This window comes from Nansenia antarctica (genome assembly GCF_963989245.1).
Source record: "Nansenia antarctica genome assembly, chromosome: 3".
In the NCBI taxonomy this organism is placed as follows: domain Eukaryota; kingdom Metazoa; phylum Chordata; class Actinopteri; order Argentiniformes; family Microstomatidae; genus Nansenia; species Nansenia antarctica.
In genome coordinates, this window is record NC_137688.1 from 44,955,932 (window position 1) to 44,965,673 (window position 9,742).

Sequence of the window (9,742 nt, forward strand, 5' to 3'; positions counted from 1 at the left end):
CTTGTGAAGGAGTTATTTTTTATGTGTGTCTCAGAGTGTGATCTTTCTACATAGCTTGTTACCAAGATGCATTTAGGCTAGTTGTTGCTATAGTTTGCTTTTATCTTACTGAGGCCATGTACAGGAGAAAGTATCAGCCGTAAACCTAAGTATTAGCTTGTTATAAGAATGTAGTTTATTCACCTTTTTTGTATAGTAAGTAGGCTAAGCTATGCCAGTTTTTCCAGATTTTGCTATTGAAAACAAACAGATTCAGACAATATGTAAGCTGATGATCTAAGAAATTTCACTTGTAATTTCAATTGATAAATCTTTGAAAATCTTAATTTTCTGAACGTGTGTTTTATCAAAGCACAGTTGAAGTTTGATGAATTGTGCCAATTGAAACAAATTTCACATTCAACTCTTCACATTCGACTTAAGTGATGTGCTGACTTCTATTCTTCTATTGGCCTGATGCAGCTGAGCCAATTTCATGCTATCAATAAATATCTTTAAAAAAAGGAGGCGAGTCATTATATGACTATATTTTTAGCGATATTTTACCACCTTCTCTCTATCACAGACTCAATGAACACACTGTCAGAATCAAGTAAAAGCGTAATGGAGAATGGGGAAGTCGCCAAAGGTGAGTTTCAATCTTGCTAGTGTCACTAGTAGTGGGAACCTTGCATTTCTGATAACATTGTGGCCAGCTCAGCTCTCTGAATAAAGAATAGCCTAACAGATGCCCATGGATGTTGAAGGAATTGTGTGTGTAGTGTAGTGTTCTGACCCCCTCTCCCCCCCCTCTCTCACTTTAGGTGTCCCAACAAATGGACTGGAGAATTTGCTGACCCTTACAAATGCTCAGTCACAGGCTCTGCTGCAACAGGTAACACACACACACACACACACACACACACACACACACACACACACACACACACACACACACATAGGCTATGTCTATGCATGCTGTCAGTCTGCAATGCTGTCATACAACAAATGGTTCAAAGGTCTGTGTAGTCCTTTCATGGTCCAAATAAATATTTGCATTTTTTGTTCTTTGACTTGCTAAAAACAACCATGCAAGCAGTAGAAGCGAGGCAAACTATTCATTATTAATAGAGGGTAGGGCTGCAACAACGAATCGATGAAATCGATAAAAATCGATAATGAAATTCGTTGGCGACGAATTCCATTATCGATTCGTCGGGTCTTGTTCCATAACAAACCTACTTCCTGTTGACGCACGCCACGCTGTCTTGCGGAGCCGGCGCGGCGGCTACATTTAAATCATGGCGGAGGCGGAGAAAACGACTCGACCGAAATCGTCCAAGGTATGGGAGCACTTCACATTAAAAGCTACTAAAAAATGGTGCAACCTATGCAAAACCGATCTTGCATGGCACGGGAGCACAACGGTGATGCGAGAACACCTTAAAAGAAAGCATGTGACAGTGATGGATGAAGATTATACGAGTTTAACGTTGGCTGTACCCATGCCATACGTTGCGTTTTGAAGTGAGGATCGTTCGTTTCACTGGCACAGCTGTAGGCCTAAGTTAGTTCTTCTCGTTTATCTAATAGATTCTCCCTCTTAATGACCTATTGTATTTTTAGCTTGCTATTCGCATTCTATGCCTTCAGCACCGGAGTATGCTCATAGTTACTTGTATTAGTAAGGAGATGCACTAGTGAGTTCTGGCGAAGCGTCAGCTAAATGACTGTAATGTAATGCGATAGCCAGTGAGTGTTTGCTCGCATTCATGAATTCAATATTGCATGACAAGTGTATTTAGCTAGCTGGCTAACGTCAGTGGTAGAGCAGAGGTGATAAGCTAAAGGCTAGCTAGTGGTAGCCTACCAAGCTACCCGTGAGTTAGAGTGAGGCACTGACTGTAGCCTAGCCTATTGTATGGAGTGAGAGGACACATTGCATTGTTTTGGAGCATATCTGTTATATAAAAACATTAGTGTCTTGTCTGTAGCCTATATTGCACTTTGGGTTACTGACCTCTACATTACAAACAATGCATGTATTGAGCTAGAGTTCAACTACTTTATTGAAACAATCTACCGCCATAGTCCATGGCCTGTTGTTAAACCTATTTGATGTAGCAAAGCCTTTTTTATTTATATTATTTATATTTTTTTATTAATACTTATTCATTTTGCACATGTATATGTATAGGCCTGGCTGATTTAGAAAACATAAAATAAAATTAGCAAAATAAATCAGTTTTTTTCATTTGTATCAGATTAATCGATTAAACGAAAAAATAATCGGCAGATTAATCGATTATAAAAATAATCGTTAGTTGCAGCCCTAATAGAGGGGAAGAGGCGATCAGCCAACTTTGCTCAAGTGGTCCATTGGAGTGGAGTTTTGCCCTTGGGGGGCTGCTCCTGCTCTGAGCAGTTGGAACGCAAGTAGCCTGGTGTCTTGGCACTCCTTATCTCCCCGTAAAAAATAAAAAATAGAAGAGCAATCTGTAACGTATGCTAATGAAGTGGCTCCACTGTCGTTGGGAAACAGGTGGTGGATCAATATGCAAATGTATGCAGAATTTGCATGCACCAGCACCACATCGGCCTAACTAATGTTTTATATTCATACAGTACTTGCTCCCACTCTACCACGATATTCCCCCAGGTTGCTCTACAATTTAATTGGGTCATCTCATTTTGTATATCTCTCATTGTAGTAGTCTTTAAATTATGGATGATTGTTTCTATAAAGAAAATCCTGTTATGCTGTGTATATAGTTCCAAACATCAACTGGATGTTGTTGGTTGTCTGTACTGCACTTGGGAATGGATTTGCGCATTTCCAGATTTGCTAGATCTCTCTCTTCCACCCATCTCTCTCTCTCTCTTCCACCCATCTCTCTCTCTCTCTCTCTCCCTCTCTCTTCTCTCTCTTCTCTCTCTCTCTCTCTCTCTCTCTCTCTCTCTCTCTCTCTCTCTCTCTCTCTCTCTCTCTCTCTCTCTCTCTCTCTCTGTAGTTGACCCTGTCTCCAGCGCAGCAGCAGATGGTGCTGCAGCAGGCCCAGGCCCAGATCCTGGCTGCGGCCATGCAACAGCACACAGCGAGCCAGAACAGCACCACAGGGGCTGCCATCTCTGCCTCCGCAGCTACCCCCATCACCCAGCTGTCCCAGCCTTTCCACATTGCTCCTGTATGACCTGCTACAATATAATTACAATACACATGTTACAGTGGTATAATGCTCTGTACGATTACTTTCTACCCATAAACCTTACCTTAAAGGTGGTCCTAACTCTCTCTCGCCACCCCCCTCTCTCTCTCTCTCTCGCTCTCTCTCGCTTTTCTCTCCCCCTGCAATCTCCCCCCTCCCCTCCCCTGACACAGTTTCAGCAGTTCCAGCAGCAGGGCCTTCAGCAGCTCCAGCAGCAGGGCCTTCAGCAGTTTGTGCTGGTTCAACCAGGCCATCCCATCGCCAACCAGTTACAGTCAGGCCAGTTTATCATCCAGACGGCACAGGGACAATCCAGTAGGTCTACTCCCATTGTCCCTCACTCTTTCAAAGCCATACCCAGCTCTGGAGTTGATTCAGTACCCTCAGTAAACCTAACTAATCTCTTTACCTCTCCTGTTACCTCTTCTATCACACTCACTCATCCTCTTCACCCCTTTTCACGTACAGGTCTCCTGCAAGCCCAACAGTTTCTCGCTCAGCTACCTCATAGCCAAGCCAACCTTCTGCCGATGCAGCCAAGCATCAGCCTCGCCCAACAGGTCAGGGGAAGCCCGGCTTACACACACAGCACACACACGGCACATGTTGTCCAGTATGTAGGCTGGTTTCATTTAACTAGCTAGGCTAAGACATATGGGAATGTTAGCGCAGATGAGAAAGTTCACATTGTACAATTTAGGAATCCTAAGAGAGATAACGACCCCTTATTTTTATGTAATTAACAACCTTAATGAATTAACTGGTTTTGCATAGTATTTGGGAGTACCATATAGTGCAGTGGTCAGAAGTAATGCACTAGAAGGGTGCCTTTTCAGAAGCAGATTACTATTGTCTTTTAATTCCTCAATCATTCTGTTTTTTCGCTCACAGCCGTCCACACCCACACGGATCATAGCGACTACACCCACACGAACCATGGCCACCACCCCCACGCACAGCCAAACCCCTCCTCCCAAGCGGCTGGACACTACCTGTCCGGAGGACGTCAATGAGCTGGAGGAGCTGGAGCTGTTTGCCAAGGCCTTCAAACAGAGGAGGATCAGACTGGGCTTCACACAGGTGTGTCTGTCTGTCTGTCTGTCTGTCTGTCTGAATGTGTCTTTAGGGTAGAGGAGAAACCCATTAAAATTAAACAGAATGAGAGGGACTGTGTAGTTCTGTGTAGTTCGAGTTGGCTGTTGAGGGTGGGATGTAAAAGATACAGTGCCTTCGGAAAGTATTCAGACCCCATCACTTTTCCCACATTTTGTTGTGTTATAGACTCAATTTAAAATTGATTAATAATTAATCATTTGCCATCAATCCACACACAACACCCCAGAATGATAAATGTGTGGGTACGTTAGGGGTGAACCTCATCATCCAACTGGCCAAGTATCCACAGCAAACTATGGAGACCTTGCACCCTTCTCAAACCTGCCTGCTCTCCCTCAGGGTGACGTTGGACTGGCCATGGGCAAGCTGTATGGGAATGACTTCAGCCAGACTACCATCTCCCGCTTCGAGGCCCTCAACCTGAGCTTAAAGAACATGTGCAAGCTCAAGCCTCTGTTGGAGAAGTGGCTTAACGAAGCAGGTTGGTCCACATATTATTGATGCTCTTGAGGTGCGTGTATGCATGCCCATTCGTTTATTTTGAGTGTGTAGTATGAGCACGTATGTCTGTTTATTTGTGTCCTTTCTGGAGTGTGTAGTTGTCAGAGTAGGTTTTCACCTGTGTATTAGTTAACCCCTCTGTCCCTGTCCCACCCCCGTGTCCCCCTGCAGAGCATGTGAGTTCTGAGTCCAGCTCCAGTCCCAGTCCCCATGGCTCTCAGGGCTCCCCAAGCCTGGCCATGGAGCTGCTCAACCGCCGACGCAAGAAGAGGACCAGCATTGACACCAACATCCGTGTGGCCTTAGAAAAGAGCTTTCAGGATGTAAGAGATAATTCACTATACATTGGGCATTTGAAGGAGTTTCCAGTTAAAGGAGTAGATGCAGATAGTTCATGTGACACAGGGGATTTATTTCGCTTAAAGCAATGGATTGGAGTATTAACTAGAGAACTAGGGTTTTGATAAGTATAGATAAGGGATGGTTAATTTCACATAGGGCATCAAGAGACGATTAAAGCAAGCAAGAGATTGTTTTCATTGCCATGCAGGCTAAGATAAGCTTTCAGTGGTTCAGGACTATTTTAACCGGATTAGGTCTACCTTGAGGTTCAAGAGTGTGTATTGGAAATGCCCCAGGCAATAGCTTCGGCCAAACAGTAAGAGTCTTCTTTACTCTCTGCCTCTGTCTTATACTGATATGGCGTGTGGGTTTCGTTGTCCTCTTCTAGCAGAACCCAAAGCCTAACTCTGAGGAGATCACCATGATGGCAGACCAGCTCAACATGGAGAAGGAGGTGATCCGTGTGTGGTTCTGCAACCGCCGGCAGAAGGAGAAGAGGATCAACCCCCCGGGCAGCGGCGGCAGCAGCAGCACCATTAAGGCCATGTACTCCCCCTCCAAAGCCATGGTATGTTCCACTCCAACTTACTACTCGTTTGCTAAACATTTTGTCTGTCAACTTACTTCCGGTTGAAACTGAAAATGTTTCCCGTTGGAACTTTTTCAAATAGCTAATATAACTGCTGTGTCACAGTTTCTTGTACATTCTTCTTTTACGATTAACTAGTGTTTGGTTCTATCTCATATCAGCTGAGATAGAAAAAAAAATCCAAAGGGAATAATGAATGGAGATATTTGGCTTGAACCAGAAGTTAATTCAACAAACTACTTTCTGATGGCACGCTTCAGAGCTCTATACAGGGTGGTGAATAAATCTGTTAACTCCACCTTAGCCATAACCCTAGCTGTGTACCCCCTCCCCAGGTGTCCACTGCTGGCCAGATTCCCCAGACCACAGTGACTGTCACCCCTACTCACCCTCTCACCAGCACAGCTAGAACCAGCCTCGGCATCACAGGTGTGTGTGTGTGTGTGTGTGTGTGTGTGTGTGTGTGTGTGTGTGTGTGTGAACACAGGCTTGTCATGACTCATTTTGTGGATTTGTTTTTTTCTGCACTATGACAGTCAAATCTTTTATCAGAGAATTTTATTTTCTGCAGTCTTAAGCATATAATAGCCCTATGTCTTGAATTTTCTTTTTATATATATATATAATTCCTGTATTTTAGGCACAACCATCACTACCAACACACCATCGGTCATCTACAGCACCCCCTCCATGACCTCTATGTCACTCACTCCCTCCTCCTCCGTCGCCATGAAGCAGGAGCCCTCAGCAGGGCAGGTCATGTTGACGGGGGCAGGGCTCCATAGCAACGGAGGGGGCTTGGCTGCCATGGCAGCAGCGGCAGCAGGAATCAGCCCAGGCCTCATGCATTCGTCCCAGTTCACCACAGGGTGAGGTTCTCACATTTACACTCTCTCACTGAACAGTTTTGCGATCAATATAGTGTCTGCACCTAATGTATGTGTCTACCATATTAATGTATATATATCACAGGGCCACCTCAACACAAGTCAATGCCCCATCATTGCATTCATATCATTCTAAACAAGAATAGGTATTACATGTTTATTATCTTACAAATGACAAATGTCTTTCTCCAGGGGTGGCTTACTGAATCTGTCCACTGGGGGTCTTGGTTCAGCACTGGCCACCATCCAAGGTGTGTGGAGTGGGAAGTACACCCCTGTATTATTAACCCTTTATCATCATTACACCAGCAAAGACATGAGCCTCATTTAAATACTTTAGTAATTCAGCATTGCTTGAAATAATAAGGGATTTGAGTTGTACTGGTAATGGAGCTGCAGTGACAATTGCATTGGAACAGAGCCATTGACAAGCTGCAGGAGTTTATGCTCACATTTATCTGCTTCAAGGGAATGTGTTTTATATAAAACCTCCCAATGAAAGACTAACTTTCCCTCCTTCCCCTCTTATTCCCTTCCCCCACAGCTCTGGCCGCCAATGGGGCTTTCCCCCTCACCTCCCTGGACGGAAACGGGAACTTGCTATTTGCTAACACCAGTGCCGGCACTAGCCCCAACCTGGTGACCACTCCCCTATTCTTGAATCCTCAGACCTTGTCCCTGCTGGCCAGCAACCCCGTCAGCCTCCTGTCAGCAGGCGGCACTGGGGCTCTCAACCTGCAGGTCTCAGCTAACAACGCTATCACCACGGCAGCGGCACCCGTCAACACCATCACCACAGCCTCCGAGGCCCAATGAACTAGTGCTCATGGCCCCTTTTCTCTCCAATTCCTTCTCTTAATTGGTTGTTATTTAATCCCTTTGCTACCACCAAAAAGTAATGTTGGGAGAGGAGTTTTAAGGTTCATTTTTCTCCACAACGAGGGTCCTTTCGTTCCTTTTTATGAGGATAGAATTTGTTCTCTTTCTCCCACAGAACTGCTTCTGAAACCAAAAATGTGCGATTGATTTTTATTTACAAGGTCTTGAATGTCATTGAGACACTAACTTTCTAAAGAGATTTCTTTACGACCTTAGTTGTTAGCTTCACTGTGAGTTGTATTTTATTTGAGGACCTGTTGTACGGTCCTTTACAGTTTATATTACAGATTTATAATTACTGAACTAGGGTAGATTTCTCTGTGTGTTTTTGCTTTATACTGGAATAGCTGTCGTGACAAATTAGTTTGTTGTCTTATCTGTTCTGGATGTTTTCTGATATGTTTGTGCTGTTTATGGTTCTGTTGCTTTAACAAACGCACATCCGTTTTTCAATATGGTTGAAATGCTTTAAACTGAGTAGTTGGACTCATAGACATGTTCTCAAAGCAGGCTTGCTATAAGAGATCTTGTACATATATATCATTGGTCTAATTCTAATCTCATTCATTGTTACACAATTAACAGGGAACACTGTCTTTTCCTTTGGTGAATGCAGCAGTTTGGTGTTTAAGTCGAGATGTGGATCGCTTGGCTACTCTGATCTGATGTTGCACAGTTGATATGGAAGAGCTTTAATAGAGTTGGACGTGTTACATGAGCCAGATTAGAGAGACCCTTGATGTGACGTAGTTCATGAACTGGTCTGTTGTGTTTTGGAAGAGTCGAGATAAACTGAATTATAGTGGTCTTTGAATCGTCGTTATCCACACAAACCAAAAAAGAATTGACAAGACAGCTGTATATTATCTCACCAATATAGTGTAGCATGGTTATTTATCCATTGGACCGCTCTCTGAACCCTGAGAGGATAATGCAATACTTTGAGAAGACTTTCCAAAGACTAACATTCTTTTAAATGTATTTCTGATGTTCCCTTTTCTGTGCCATGGTCTGTGGAGGGCTGAGGCAGGTAACCAAAAAGAGTGGACAGAGAATATAGTAGGGTTTACTAGGGATGCTCCGATTTATCGGCCACCGATTTAAATCGGCCGATTTCACTCCAAATGACTCGATCGGTGATCGGCAAAAATGGCCGATCGCAAAAACCGATCTTTTTTCTTCTTTTTTTTTCCCTGGGGAAGACAGATAACTGAACAGAAAACATAGGAGGACGTAACAGTATGTAAACCATGAAGGCCACGTTTATGATGTCTTTTATACAGCCATATCGACTGACTTGGACTTCAGGCCCTAACTGGGTGATAGGCCAGACCTTTACTATGCCATAAAAATGGGTCTGCGTTTGCTTGGTGCCTAATGGATCAAAACTTTTGTCTAAAAAGCAAAAAATATGTAGGCTATCCAGTCAGTAGGCCTACAGTTATGTATTTAAAAAATAAATCGGTATCGGTATCGGTATCGGTTGATCTTGAGGAAAAAAATCGGTGATCAGTATCGGCCCCAAAAATCCAGATCGGAGCATCCCTAGGGTTTACCCATGCACATGATATAAGTGGGTATTAAGTAGGCCATTTCGTAGTACTCAGGGTTTCTCTCCCCCCCCTCCCATGTTACTCTGGCCAGTACTAACCCCGCTCCAGAGCTCTGCTCTCACTGACATTACTGCTACGCATGGGTCTGATTCAAATACTGTTAATCACCTGAATTATGATTGCCAGGGCCGATTAATTGACCCCACACTATAGTGCATCATTTTAAAACGTTTTTTCTGCCAGGAGTGATTTGATTGACAGTGAGTGAGTGCATGAAAGATCAGGGTCTCCTTCTGTTGGATAAAATAAGACAAATCTCACTAAGAAGTGACTTGCTTCAGTTCTATCACTGAAAGTTGGGGGGAAAGTATTTTTTCGATTAAAGGGTTACCTATTTCAAAGTCTGTTTGGAGGCCAGAGATTGACTAATGGATTAATTGAATAATCAATCCCATCCCTGATTATCACTGACCCTTAAAAACAATGGTATTTATTAGTTGGAGGCCTCAGTACTTAAGGTTTCCAGGAGAGTGACATCTCTCAATGTTTAACTAGCCCTCCACCATATTATTGAGTTACTGTATTGTACGTGTTTGGAGTGTTGAGTGGAGATTGTCCATGCTCCTTTTGCAGTTGTGCTTAGTCTACTCATACCAATATGATCTTTGATTTGATATTCAATATTCAAAT

At 43.6% G+C, this 9,742-nt stretch overlaps 1 protein-coding gene across 1 annotated transcript; it reads left to right on the plus strand.

The window, feature by feature from the left end:
• Window positions 1-603: 603 nt before the first annotated feature.
• pou2f1a (POU class 2 homeobox 1a) lies at window positions 604-7,436 on the plus strand (the record flags this gene model as incomplete). The annotated part of the gene is made up of 13 exons (XM_080527302.1): window positions 604-628; window positions 804-874; window positions 2,991-3,164; window positions 3,365-3,500; window positions 3,654-3,745; window positions 4,077-4,265; window positions 4,641-4,782; window positions 4,974-5,125; window positions 5,533-5,712; window positions 6,069-6,162; window positions 6,374-6,602; window positions 6,813-6,880; window positions 7,165-7,436. The coding sequence occupies 13 exons, from the start codon at window positions 604-606 to the stop codon at window positions 7,434-7,436; spliced, it is 1,824 nt and encodes a 607-aa protein (XP_080383428.1).
• Between the last annotated feature and the right edge of the window lie 2,306 nt (window positions 7,437-9,742).